A 15,000-nucleotide genomic window follows, 5' to 3' on the forward strand; every position below is an offset into this window, starting at 1 on the left:
GTTTTGGAGAGGTTAAGTTTGAGGAAATGGAGCGACATCCAGTCTCTGATATGTCGTTTTGGAGGTGGGCGATGCGGGCAGAGAGGGGGGGGGGGTGGAGAGGTAAATTTGGGTGTCGTTGGCATAGAGGTGGTAATTGAAGCCGTGGGAGTGAATAAGTTTGTCAAGGGAGGAGGTATAGATGGAGAAGAGGAGGGGCCAGAGGACAGAGCCTTGGGGGACCCCGACAGAGAGGGGGCAGGGAAGGGGAGGTGGCAGTGTTGTAGGTGACGCTGAAGGAGCGTTGGGAAAGGTAGGAGGCGAACCAGGAGAGAGCAGCGTCCTTGATGCCAAGGGAGTGCAGTTTGGCAAGGAGGAGAGGGTGGTCAACAGTAGAATATAGAATAATAATGAAGCCTAAATACCGGAGGTGGGGGTGTTTATGGGGGAATAAGGGTAAAATTGCAGTGGCCATTCCCTGAACACGTACTTTGTGTTGGGTATGTACATTTAATATTATGTATTCAGTAGGATATAGGAAACAAAGGAGATCAGGGTTAGCGTAGGCAAACCTATAACTTGGAGGAGTGCAAGTTCAAAATGTATGTGAGTCTCTGTGGGGCCAACCATCAGCACCATGACTCTAAGGCCTCGGGGGATATCTATCTTGGAGGAGCAGAATTTCAAAACCCTCCCTCCAAAAGTGGGAGGGTGTCGAGGTAGTATTGTTGGGCTAAATGTTTGAATGTAGACAAGTCTATGTGGGGACCACCATCAGCCTCATTGCTCAAAGGCCTGTTGGGAGGATATCTGTTCTGGTCAGATGCCACCAGGGTCACCATCAAAAAAATATCTCTTCAGAATTTGCCCCCGTCCTTTTGGCCAAGGAGGTTGAGCTGATTTCCAGTGGCTACAGAGCTCCACTGTGGTAGCTAAAGACAATGGTGCAGAATGTTCCCCTTAATTTCAGAGAGTGGTCCTGATAACATGGATTAAGAGGGCCACCCGGAGTTATGAAGGTGTTAATATTGTCAATGTTGTCCAAAATGTGGCTAATGGTTCCTGTTCAAAAGTTTACATACCCTTTCATAATATCATGTATTGCCTCCTTTGGTGATCAGTAGTTATGAATTGAGGTCCTTTATTTTCTAATTTGGTAAAGCTGCCCATTCTTCTTGCCAGGAGACCTTCAGGTCCTGTAAATTCTTTGTGGACGAGCTCAAACAGGATGTTCGTGCTAGACAACCAAGGTGGCTCAATGATGATGAGGTCAGGTGATTGTGAGGACCTCCACAGACCCTTCACTTTTTCTGCTACAGCCAATGGAAAGTCCAATGGCGTCCTATGTGCAACTTCCAGGCCAATGAATGCCTCCAAATGTTTTCTGATAATTTTGTCAAAATTGATATCAAGATGAATGCAGCATAAATTATTTGTACCACCTCCATGCTCTTCATAGGTCCAAACATTGTGTTGGGACTAGATTGTTGAGTTTTGTTCTCATCATTCTAACATTTTGTTCTAGATGTTTTTAGGCTTCACTAGGTGGTGCCAGAGGTATGTAAACTTCTGAGCACAACAGTTTGTGTTTTTAGGTTTTGGTGCTCCTTTTAAGAAGCTGTGTGATATCAGTCTACTGTTCCGGGCTAAAGCCCTCATAAACTGTCTAGTCTGGTTTGTAGGTTCTGGAGTTCATTTTGTCTCTGGTTTCATCCTCAGATCCGAAGCCGGTCACTGAGTTTTAGTGAGCAACAGCAGCAGACGCCATCCATAAAGTCGCATCTGATTGTGGCTTCTCCCCCTCGGGCCACCAACGGGAGCAGGTGAGATCTCTGCACTTTTAGTACATACCACCACTGTAACTCTGGGGGGTGCTTCAAGAGGCTTTCTGGGGAGAATGGGAATGGTTGTTAGGACCTCTGTGTATGGAGGAGATGGGAGGCCTCCTGTAGCTGAGGAGATGGGAGGCCTCCTGTAGCTGTGGAGATGGGAGGCCTCCTGTAGCTGTGGAGATGGGAGGCCTCCTGTAGCTGTGGAGATGGGAGGCCTCCTGTGGCCGTGGAGGAGATGGGAGGCCTCCTGTGGCCGTGGAGGAGATGGGAGGCCTCCTGTGGCCGTGGAGGAGATGGGAGGCCTCCTGTGGCCGTGGAGGAGATGGGAGGCCTCCTGTGGCCGTGGAGGAGATGGGAGGCCTCCTGTGGCCGTGGAGGAGATGGGAGGCCTCCTGTGGCCGTGGAGGAGATGGGAGGCCTCCTGTGGCCGTGGAGGAGATGGGAGGCCTCCTGTGGCCGTGGAGGAGATGGGAGGCCTCCTGTAGCACCCTAGTGTCTAGAAATAAGCCAGGTTGACTCGGGTTACCCTTGATGCCTTGTGATTACATTTTTGGATGTTGAATGTGTGAATTCAGATCTAGGTGTTCCGTTTTGAGCTTCTAATGAGCCTACCTAATCTCTGATACAGCTTCAGAGTTCCCTGGCTGACCTTTTCTTATTAGTGGGGATTACGTAACCAAATACCCACACTTTTGGTCATGTGAGAAGCACTATAGGGAGTCTGCAGCAGCATTTTCTCCGAGAAAGGTAACCGTTTCCTAACTTCTGTTCCTGTGTTACCTAAAACCTTTTTTGGTGCAGCTTGGCAGATCTCAAGGATATAACTATAGATTGAGTGATGGCTGCTGACATTAAATCAAAGATGGCGGCACCCAGCAGGAATCTTGGGGCTTTTGGATTTTTACACAAGGAAGGCTTGAACAAGTAAATGCATAAAATACATTAAATGCATATATCTTCTTATGGAAGGATTGTTGAAACTGGCAACAGTCTTACAACTGAAGAAAAGTCAGAGAGCATAGTTTGTTATGGAGTTAAGGTTTTATGAGATTACAGTACCAATATATACATCAACATTAGCAAAATTTATATTGCATAGTATCAGTCTTTTATAGTTTTTATTTTTTTTTTTTATTTTAAAGGAAAGTTCGTGGTGAAGCAAAGAAGTGCCGTAAGGTTTACGGAATCGAACACCGGGACCAGTGGTGCACCGCCTGCCGGTGGAAAAAGGCCTGTCAGAGGTTCCTGGACTGAGTGCTGACAGGCTGCGCACGCACATCTGCTTAGAGGTGGAAAAGCTTCACTATCTAAAGGGCTCATGGAGTCCACATGGAGCATCTCTAAGAGAAGGGTGGTGACTAAGGACTGTTTGACTTGTAAATTCCAAAAAAAAAAAAAAAAAAAAAAAAAAACTGTACAACTGTATGTTTTTGCCAGATTTTTTTTTTTTTTTTTTTTTTTTTAAAGCTCTCCATTTCGTTTTTAAAATAGACGGTAGGGTTTCTTTTTTCCTTTTTGTTATCTTTTTTGCTAAATGGACGTGCAGGGACCAAAATGTCTGAACTTCTTTTAATGATCCCTTCTGTCGCAACAGTTTTTCATAAAGAGTTTTAAGAAATATCAAGATACCCGTCCGCTTGTAATATAGTGACCACCTCACCCAATTCGCTTGTAAAATGTCCTGAACATGCTACGGTATTTGTGCTTCTGTTTTTATTATGTTTACTTTTTTTTTTTTCCTGATTCAAAAAAGTGCACCATGATTAGGCCACCCCTGCAGTGTCAGGGGTCATTCGAAAAAGCTTCTTGGGAAGCAAATAAACTGTACACCAGTCATATTGTAATTTTACATGCTGGGGGGGTTGGTTTCATTTTGGAGACAAATATTATATTTGTGGTGCTGTCAGTTTGCTCAGAGGAGAAGTGGACACGGTCAGGAGAGCTTTCATGCCGATTTTATGATATGACATTTCTGTGACTTATTAAAAAGCTGATCTTATTTTTGAAAATACCTTTTTACAATTGTCCTCTGTTTTCATGAAGGTTGTTCATGTACAGATTTGTGGAGTCTCTCTCTATTGGCTGCCAGGGAAGTGCAGTTGGCGTTGTCTCAAAATGGCTGGGAGATGGCATTACCGGTCAAGAGATTGCATTGCTTCTCCTCCATCCGTCTGCACTTTCTAGCCATTTCCAGGTCCACCGGAGCCCTCGCACCATTCCTCTAACAAAGCAGGGCTTCCAGGTATGGGAGAGCATGTTCCCTTCCGTATGTGACTGCTGAGGCCCTGAATGGCCAATTACCAGGCCCACACACTGAGCTTTTGCAAGTGGGTAGATGGTGCTGATCTGGGGGTGGATCCCTGAGGGAGCAGGTGACCACTTCCTCTTTAAAGGAAACCTGTACTCTGAGAAATACATAGGAGGTTGTTGAACTCATGTTGAAAATGCTAGTTGTTTGGTTGTCATAATGACCCAAGGCCCCCAAGACGCCTCGGTGACCCATGGCCCCCAAGACGCCTCGGTGACCCATGGCCCCCAAGACGCCTCGGTGACCCATGGCCCCCAAGACGCCTCGGTGACCCAAGGCCCCCAAGACGCCTCGGTGACCCAAGGCCCCCAAGACGCCTCGGTGACCCAAGGCCCCCAAGACGCCTCGGTGACCCAAGGCCCCTTGGTGACCTATGGCCTCCAATACCTACTGTCACTGAAAAGGCATAGGCAGACTATTCAGGAGATTTCCTTTTACTATGACCTTCCTGATAGTGACTCTGAAAGTAGCAAAGGGATAAACAGTCAGGCAACTAGTATTTTGTCAGGATCTGCATTTCTTTCAGGGCAGGTTCCTTTTTTATATGCTTATCTTTCAAACTTTAGGAATGCTTTTAGGTTCTGCCTAATGGAATCAAGCAGCAGCCATTGTGTAGCTCTTTATGAAAATGCTCATTGCCTGGCTCTCTGGTTTCAGCTTTGATTTGGCCAACTCAACCAACCAGCCAGCATGCAGATTGGGGTCAAAGAAAAGTCCAAACAACCAATTTATAATTCCATACCGAGGGAATCTTTAAAACCTTGATTAGTCATGGAACCATTCGTAACCTATTTGTAGTTCCATGACCAGAACAGCCAGGAAACTAGTATTTTCAAAAGCGGGAGTTCACCTGTACATCCTCAATACTTCATGGGTAATTGTGACTCTGGGAATCTGTAGGGAAATGCATTGAAACTGTTTTGTTGTTTATGAAGGTCCTAACCGCACTAATTGCATTTTGAAGACTTCAGGTCAATCAAGCTTAATCTTCCAGTTAAAAGAGAACAGAGTTCGAAAAAATTATTACATTAATTTAAAATTTACATAAAAAATTCCAACGGGTTTCAGAGGTTCAGGAAGTCAACCTCACACCTAGGTTTCCCTTTTAATTAAGAATTGTCTTAAAGAAGTCGTCTTACCATAATCCTCTTCTGTTTCTTCAGTCCATCAAGGGATGGAGTACATGTAGCACTTAGTTCTGTTTTGATCTGTGTTGTGGAGGTTGAGCTAGCATGGTAGACTGTGCCCCCTCCACCGCTGTTCAACCATGTTGCTCAGGTGTGTGCTTGAGACCGGCACCATCACTACTAATGCTTGACTATCTGGAACACATAAACACAACTGACTGAACAGGGCGGTAAAAACTGAACATAAGCTCTGCAATAGGAATACCCACAAATCGGGCTTCTTAAGGGGTGGAGCTCACAGGCACTTAGAGATAAAAATGTTGGATGGAGAATTGATCTGCTTTTTTTTCTCTTTGATGATGAAGCAAACAACTAGCAGGTAATCTTTTATTCACCATATTGCCAAACGTATTGAGCCAGCCCTCGAAATCATTGGATTCAGGTGTTCCATTCACTTACATGGCGACAGGTGTATAAGATCAAGCACCTAGGCATGCAGACTGCTTCTACAAACATTTGTGAAATAATGGGTCGCTCTCAGGAGCTCAGTGAATTCAAGCGTGGTCCCGTGATAGGTTGCCACCTGTGCAATAAGTCCATCCGTGACATTTCCTGGCTACTAAATATTCCACGCTCAACTGTTAGTGGTATTATAACAAAGTGGAAGCAACTGAGAACAACAGCAACTCCACATAACATGACAGAGCGGGGTCAGCGCATGCTGAAGTGCACAGAAGTCACCAACTGTCTGCAGAGTCAATAGCTAAAGATCTTCAAGCTTCGTGTGGCCTTCAGGTTAGCACAACAGTGTGTAGAGCGCTTCATGGAATTGGTTTCTGTGGCTGAGCCACTGCATCCAAGCGTTACATCACCACACGCAATGCAAAGCGTCGGATGCAGTGGTGTAAAGCATGCCGCCACCGGACTCTAGAGCAGTGGAGTGACAAATTGCGCTTCTCTGTCTGGCAATCCAATGGACGTGTCTGGGTTTGGTGGTTGCCAGGAGAACGATACTTGGCTGACTGCATTGTGCCAAGTGTAAAGTTTGGTGTAGGGGGGATTATGGTGTGAGGATGCTTTTCAGAGGTTGGGCTTGGCCCCTTAGTTCCAGTGAAGGGAACTATTAAGGCATCAGCATACCAAGACATTTTGGACAATTTCATGCTCCCAACTTTGTGGGAACAGTTTGGGGATGTCCTTTCCTGTTCCAACATGACTGTGCACCAGTGCACAAAGCAAGGTCCATAAAGACATGGATGAGCGAGTTTGGGGTGGAGGAACTTGATTGGCCTGCAAAGAGTCCTGAACTCAACCCAATAGAACACCTTTGGGATGAATTAAAGCGGAGACTGCGAGCCAGGCCTTCTTGTCTGACATCAGTGCCTGACCTCACAAATGCACTTCTGGAAAAATGATCAAACATTCTCATAGACACACTCCTGAATCTTGTGGACAGCCTAATTGCAAAGGGCGGGGCCAACTCAATAATGAACCCTACGAACTAAGACTGGGATGCCATTAATGTTCATGAGCATGTAAAGGCAGGCATCCCAATACTTTTGGCAATATAGTATATCTCATTGGCCCTGATGAAGCCCTCTTGAACCCTAAAATGTGTTTGGAATTTTCAAATGAGCTTTCTGATAACACCAAATTGTTCCTTATGAAACCCTCTTAAACCCCAAAATGTGTTGGAATTCTCAAATGAACTTTATAAAAAAATCTAATGAGCTCTAATGGGACCTTCATACAAAACAATAAATATAGGGACCATAAAATTCTCTTTTTATCAAAAGACTCCCAAGGGCCAAGTCATGGCCATGGTCTTCTAGAGATCTGCTTTATGAAGTTTCAACACCCAGCTGAGATAACTGTGCCAGTCCAGTGCCCTAGCAAGTTTTCTCTTTTAAGTACAATATGTCATAGGCCCAGCAGATTTTGTTCTACCGAAATCACTGGAATGGAAAGGTCTTTTGGTTCCAATACCAAAAAGGACAAGCAGTATTTCGGACTTGGTCTTTTTGCTGAAGACCATTTTCCTATATAGGAATCTTCTACTAGGTGGTGCTCTGTTTTTACATCAGCCACAAAGGGGTGGCATTGTTGTTCTACTCTACCAGCTTATTTTGAGTCCACTGCCATATTGTAGGCCCACCGCTATGTACAAGGAATTTGTTTATAGGTAGACCAGCTACTAGGTTCATCTGGGTCCAGGATATGTACATTACCCCTTAAGGTGCTACAAGTACTTTATCTGGACATGGGCTTGTTTGTGACTCTGTAGTGGAGCAAATGGGCGTTTTTTGGTTTTCTAATTTCATTTTGCATATTTGAGCTGTTTTCATGATCCTGGGGCAAGGAATTGGGCAGATACAATCCAGCCAAAAATATACATGAAAGGCTTGGTTTTGACTCAAGAGATGGTGATGACTTGTGATTAATTTGGGGTATGCAGGTTTTATGTGATCTGTGGAAGGAGTATGCATGAATGTCGATGCTCGTAATTTTTATGCCCTCTCAGCTAAGGCAAATGATATGGGTAACGGGTCAAGCAGTTGGCAAGGCAGCAACAATCAAACCTCTGGTTAACTTTCCCTTTTTTTACTTTTGATTTTGAGTTGGGTTCAACAAGCTAAATCAAGGATCAAATCGATGAATTTCATAGGTCAGTGTGCACAGTTTTCTTACAATTTTAAAAAAAAAAGATTAAATCGCTCGGCAGACCTTAGCACTTGTGTGCTCTGTGCTATCCTATTTGAAGGCTGTCAATGCTTGGCGTTCTGTACTTGAAAATCCTCTCTTCTTGGCTTCTAGTTTTTGGGTAGCCACATTACTTGCAGGGTACCATGGAGCCCTGCTGTAGCCACCCCAACAGGGACTACGAGGCCCTCCCAATTCTGCATGTGCTGATGCACACAAACGTGAAGCCCATGACCTCAAGATGTCCACCCCTGGTCCTCCTCCAAGGCTTTTGATTGACTGCAGGCTTGCAGTAGTCTGTCATAGACTTTCTCAAACTTTTTACTTCAGAGGAGCCCCTGGAATAATTTTCAGATGAGAACCCCTCCTAAAACCAATGGGGGCAGTCAAATTAATGCCCTCTTTACAGAGGTGGTCAGCATGCCCCCCCCCCCCCCCCTTACAGACAGCCAAAAAGATCATTGGTGTTATGCCACTGGCTCTGCCAAGTGGTGTTGGCCCTGAAACCATGCTCTGTCAGATGGTAGGGGCAATAGGCCACAGCTCAAGGAACCCATAGCAACCTCTGTTGGAAACCTGATTAAGAATGGCTGATCTCTCGTCTCTATAAGGACAGGGTGGATGTGCTTTGTTTAGATGGACCTGTGGACAATAGGATGTATGGTCCTGATGTAAGGTGGTCTTGGGACCTTTCTGTGAGACGCACGTGCCCACTCCCCAACTGGCAGTTCAGGGAAGCAGCAATGAGCAATCCAGGACAAGCTGCCTTCAGTAGTGCTTGACCAAATATTGGGGAAGGTTTCCTTTTGTGGATTTTGGATGTAGTAAACCAAAAAAGTGGGGAGTTTAATACTACTTTAGAATATTTTAGATGTTGCCTTTGTCCAGCCATTACAAGTTCTTCTTTTTAAAGTGATCCTTTTTCTTAGTGCATGTATAGCCATAACCTTTTTGGGTAGGGTAGGGGAAGGGTTTTTTGATGTCTGTTGCTTGCTTGGGAGATTACCCTTCACTTCCTATCCTCCCCAGGTGCAACAGGAAATGATGGTTCTTACCGTGGTCACTGGAGCATATTTGTCCCCAATGGAAGATTTCTCTCTACTGGTGATGGCTGTAACTTTTTTGATTGCTCGTTGTAATGGTCATCCAGGACAAAAGGAGAAGAGCAATGAAAACAACAAAGGGTTTAACCCGTTGTCCAATGTATCCAAAAAATGAAAAACTAGTCTTTACTTTTGCACTTTTAAAGAGGATTTCTGGGAGTTCTGGAAATCTCCTGATTGGAACCCCACTGAGTAAATCAACGTTTGCAAATATTTGAGCTGCCAAAGGGAAACAATAGCTTATTTGACTGTCCCTTCTGAACAGTTGTTGAGATAAAATAAACTACAGGATAGGCCAACTAGACCTTGTACTTGGCACTCTGCCGTTCCTACCTCGGTGCAAATGGGCCAATGGACATTCACTGCTATTGCCTATTAAGGAGGATGTCTTTTAAACGTGCTGCCCCTTGTAAATGTATAATTCAAAACTATTATATACTATTAAACTATATCTATATAATAAATATATATATGCTTTAAAAGGCTCTAGATTGCGTTTAAACCTTGTATTTTAGTGGTCTTTTTGCAGCTCCAGATTTCAGCAGCAGGTTGCACTCTAGCTGCTGCTAACCATGAATGGGTTATCAGATGAATGGAGGGTTCTAAGTTTCCCAGAAACCCCCTTTTGAGCACTGTAGGGGATTTGGGCCACCTGTCTAAATGCAAATTCAGCCCACCAAAGTTGTTTACAGAGAAGACTGCCATATTGTGGCTGCCATATTTTTTTAAAGGATGCTTAAGCCATGACAAGTGCACTTTAAATTTAAAATTACTTTGTAACGTAGCACTGACAATGAAAGGAAACCCAATGATGAGGAACATATTGAGGCGTTTTCTGAAAATCCTGGTTCCCTGGCTTAGATGGAAAATTGTCAGTGTTACAATTATGTCAGTGAAGAATTCTGACCTGAAACATGAGCTGATCATGTGTTGCTTTTGTTGTATTGGCTAATCAATACTTGGTAGTCTGAACAAGCTAGTCTTCCCCTGTTTGAAATAGGACCTTTATAACTGGACTAGGACGACAGCCATTCTCAATCAAGGTTCCATGGAACCCTAGAGTTCCTCCAAAGGTTGCTAGGTGTTCCTTGAGAGGTGGTGGTTTCTCTATCATCTGATGGTGCCTGTGTACTTCTGGGGCCATTTTTCTCTGGCAGAACCAGTGCTGCATTCTTGACCACCACTGTTGACCCCCCAAAAATGGTGCGTTCTTTGTACTGACCACTGTCGGCTATTTTTCCTCTCCCTGAATATGGATGTAAAGGGGCACCTCTCATCAAATCAAAAGTTAGGGTCCATTCATACTGCAAAATGTGCATTGAGTGCAGATAAACGCACATGGATATGGTGCATTGCGTTTTAACATGCATCTGGAACATTCAAAAGGTCTACGACGTGGTAAAGGAGCCAAACTTGTGCTGGCTTGCTCCTTCCTGCTGCGCATTAGCCATGTGTTGCATTATGCTTAAAAAGTAGGGCTTGCTTTACTTATTTGCACTGCAGACCAGCACCAAGGTTGGCGGACACCACCTCTGCTGGCCACCAAGGTTGGCGGACACCACCTCTGCTGGCCACCAAGGTTGGCGGACACCACCTCTGCTGGCCACCAAGGTTGGCGGACACCACCTCTGCTGGCCACCAAGGTTGGCGGACACCACCTCTGCTGGCCACCAAGGTTGGCGGACACCACCTCTGCTGGCCACCAAGGTTGGCGGACACCACCTCTGCTGGCCACCAAGGTTGGCGGACACCACCTCTGCTGGCCACCAAGGTTGGCGGACACCACCTCTGCTGGCCACCAAGGTTGGCGGACACCACCTCTGCTGGCCACCAAGGTTGGCGGACACCACCTCTGCTGGCCACCAAGGTTGGCGGACACCACCTCTGCTGGCCACCAAGGTTGGCGGACACCACCTCTGCTGGCCACCAAGGTTGGCGGACACCACCTCTGCTGGCCACCAAGGTTGGCGGACACCACCTCTGCTGGCCACCAAGGTTGGCGGACACCACCTCTGCTGGCCACCAAGGTTGGCGGACACCTCCTCTGCTGGCCACCAAGGTTGGTGGACCTTTGAACACCAATGTTAGGATACATTTCTTCACTATGTCTGTAACTTACTGATCTTGTGAATATATCACAAGCTGTAGATCTAATTATTCTAAGGAGTTTCCTCAAAACCCACATTTTTTTTCAAGGGTATTCTTCGAGTAAAAAGGTTTAGAAAGGCTGCACTAGCCTCTTGTTGTTGTTTTTGGTGAAGGTCCCTATGTTAACCACTTTATGCCTTCCAAGACCTGGGACTTTATACTCCTAAAAGCCTTTCTTTTAGGAGTATAAAGTAAACCATTTGTGATCTTGAGAACAGCATCAAGTACAGACCTAAAATATAAAATATAATTTTAGTTGCCACAATTACAAGTGCAGTGCTTAAATTGCACATGTGGATCTATTCTGGGCAGCCATGAAATAGTTGAATAATGGATTATGAGTGGCTCTTGGCTACGAGAGATTTTCGATACAAACCTAAGACCCTTTAGGGCTCCCTTGTAATTTCTTGTTTCTCATCATTCTTGGCAGACTGGCACCAGATTTCATGCTTCTGCTATAGAAGCATTGTATTATGGTCGTAGCTGAAACATGAGCTTTGGATGGGTGGATTGCAGACCTTTTGGCTTTATAGAAGGGTCTTCAGCAAAGAGGTCCCAATGAAACTCCAGGAAGCAGCCATATATTTTTGTATTGAAGCATTTGCCCAACGCTAGTCTCATGGCACTAGTTCCTGTTGAGCTTAAAAAATGAATACCATGTTTGGATGACCGGTACCCGTAAAGGAAAAATGCACCTTGGCACACATGCTATGCTGACACATGGTCTGGTGTGTTTTTTTTTTTTCTTTCGATGAATGTGAATGTATCTGTACATCAGGAATTGCGCTTTTCTTTTGTAGCTGAGCTTTTGAGAATACATTGGCCAAGCGGATTAAGAAAATGGCTCTGGACATGGCGTTGATATTAAATCTGTGATTTGGCGGTTTGCCCCTTTTTTTTCGTGCTGCTTTGTGTATGGTGCCGTCTCTGGTTTATACTGGAAAAACTTCCCCAAATGTTTTTTGTTTTTAAGTAAATGTAGCAGTTTTTGTTTCCTTTTATAATGTTGCTGCTGATCTGCATAGATTGTGACTTAAGCTATACCAATATTATTATTTGTATTTTTTTTGCATCCTTTGACTTTATGGCCTATAAGGCTATTGGGTATATTGATAAGAAAGCACTTAAGCCAAGGATAAATTATTTCCAAATGTTTTCCAGCACCTTAATATCATTGGACAATTAGAGGCAATAATCCCAAACCAAAATGTGTTGAATCTGTCCTCTTCCTATTTCAGGAAGATTATAGTGGTGAGATATCTCCACTGCCATTTTGTTCCCCCACTACAATGCCTCAACAAAGATGTCACACTCTTGTATCTGAGCTGCACATTTCTCTGTTTTGTGGAGGCATCTAAGAAGTTTGGTGGAACTGGGAGCAGTATACTGTATGATCAACGGAGATGTACACTAGATGACCAAATGTTGTTGGAAACCTGACCATCACACCTATAGGAGTTTGTTGGTCAACCCAATCCAAAAAACCATAGATGTTTGTTGTAGAGTTGGCCTGGACTTTGAGACTATAACATCTCTTCGCTCTTCTAGGAAGACTTTCTGTAAGAGTGTGCCTTAGAGTGTGAGATCAGGTACTGATGTTGGATGAAAAGACCTGGGCTTGCATTTCGTGTTTCAGTTTATCCTGAAGATGTTCAATAAGGCCACTCCAATTCTTTAACATAAACACAGTCCAAATCATCCCGAAGGTGTTCAGAAGGGTTGCTGCATTCAAGTTCCTCTAAAAATCCATCTAATTTTTTGGAGGATGGCCGAAAGGTGTTCAGTAGGGTTAATTTGAAGGCCACTCCAGTCTCTAATCAAACCCATCCAACTAATATTATGAGGATGGTCCACATTCCTTCAGCCATATAGCAGGTGTGATGATCAGATGCCAACAATCTTTTGGCCACATCGTGTATAGGAAGATGGCATGTGATTCAACTTGCCAACAAACACAAACGTTAAATATCTGTTTTTTGCCAGCCTTTAGTTGGCAACCTAAGAAACCACTAAGTTGATGGGTAAATGAATTCGAATAAAGTAGTTCAAGCACCTTCCCATCATAGGACATTGATGCCTCCATGTGTGTTCTAAATTATTTCCTTGATAAATGTTGCATATATATATATTTTTTTTTTTCTTTAATAGAAGGGGTGGGGGTTGGGATTTCTAAAGTAAAACACCAGTTCCACCAGCAGTTTGAATACGATTAATGGCACTTAAACGTACAAACATTACCGTTTTTCGATGGAGCGGCATTGGGTTTTATGATGTGTTTCGGTTAGCTGACCGGTAAGGCAAAACTTGGCTCCACTACTGGTGAGGTTGGCTGACTTTGATTTCTCATGGTGGAAAGTGAATGAACATTGGTCGACGTGCATGCTTTTTTAGGACTGAGAATATTTATCTAAAGGAACAATTAGGAAAATTTAATTCTGGCTGACAGGTTTTCTCTGAAGCCAGTCACAGGATCATTTACCAATCCCATCGTTAACGTCTTGATGGTAAATAAAAAAAACAAAAAAAAAACGACTTTGTAGTCTTATACTAGTTGAAGCTAAGGCTGATGTGACAGTCGATGAATTTCCTGTTTGTAAAATTTCCTTTCCTGTCTAAGGTGTACTGCTAAATTTTCAAGCAAGGATGCTAATATTATGGTGCTCCAAAATATAGAGGGAACAAAGTTTTTGTTGTTGAAATAATCGTAAAACCTTCTGTGCTAAACCTATAGGAAATTTTTAATATAAAGCTCAACTCAAGGCTTCAACCAGTTTACTCTGGAAAATATTGACCTCTCGTCAGACGTTGGGTATTCTATAAATCTTGACTAGTGCAGAAACAATAAAATAATGCACCACTGGTTACCTCAATTTTATTAACATCTCAAATGTAAATGAGAAAAAAAAAGCATGTTAACAGCATAAAATACATGGGAATTTTTATAACCACAAAAAAACATGTATATATGGTGCTAACTGGTCTCTAAATGTGTAGACTGTTGATTGTTATAGAATACTTCTAGCTTATATCAGATTTGTTTGGAAGTAGAATTTTTTTTGAGTGGGAGTTCATTTTCCCAGTTGAGGTTTCTGGAATGTTAAAAATTTGGATGTAAAAACCTAATTATATATTCCTTTTCTGGCAGCTACTTTTTTTTTTCTTCATTTTTGACAAGACATTATTTTTGCTTTATTTTACATTTTTTTTTTTTTTTGTGCTTTTTCTTTTTTTTTAAATAGCCTAACATTTTATTTCGGACATAATCTTAATGAAAAAAAAAACAGACATACATACATACATACATACATACATACATACATACATACATACATACATACACACACAATATATATATATATATATATATATATTCTCTAATGCCAAACTGCTTAATAAATGTTGGGCTACATTTTGTACTAAAGTTGTCTGTGAGGTGTTTTTCCTTCATATTGTTCGAGGGGAAAAAAAACGGCTTTTGAAAATAAAGTGATATTTTTTTTTCATCAAAAAGTTATATGGGTGTGAAGAAAAAATGCAAAGAAATGTTTAATCAGACAAGTCAGTTGTAGGGGGAAAAAGCAGATAAAAATTTTCAAGGTTACCGGAATTTTTGTTTGTAATTTTTGTAAATAAAGTGGGTTTTTTTTAATGGGAGCTCAGCTTTTAACCTTTGTCACTAGAGTGTTGTAGAAACCTGCTTCTTTTGTCATTAAATTGAAAAGAAAATGCTAAGTATTTCAACATTTTTGGGAGATCCTTTTTTTTTTTTTTAGGACTTGTGGTGTGAGTTTTTCACATTTTTC

The 15,000-nt window shown here is 43.0% G+C and overlaps 1 protein-coding gene across 2 annotated transcripts in view; it reads left to right on the top strand.

Annotated features, from left to right (window-relative positions):
• ZNF395 (zinc finger protein 395) overlaps positions 1-3,822 on the top strand; it is a 42,793-nt gene extending 38,971 nt beyond the window's left edge. The window contains exons 9-11 of one of the 2 annotated variants that reach the window (XM_089688171.1): positions 1,162-1,248; positions 1,699-1,802; positions 2,954-3,822. In XM_089688171.1, coding sequence (XP_089544297.1) covers positions 1,162-1,248; positions 1,699-1,802; positions 2,954-3,065 — 303 coding nt within the window. In that variant the 3' untranslated portion in view covers positions 3,066-3,822. The remainder of the gene's footprint in view (positions 1-1,161; positions 1,249-1,698; positions 1,803-2,953) is intronic. The other variant, XM_089688172.1, reaches the window with a different exon arrangement.
• The last annotated feature ends 11,178 nt before the right edge of the window (positions 3,823-15,000 follow it).

This window comes from Staurois parvus, unplaced genomic scaffold (assembly GCF_062004578.1).
Source record: "Staurois parvus isolate SC_StPar_1 unplaced genomic scaffold, SC_StPar_1.0 ptg000448l, whole genome shotgun sequence".
Lineage (NCBI taxonomy): Eukaryota > Metazoa > Chordata > Amphibia > Anura > Ranidae > Staurois > Staurois parvus.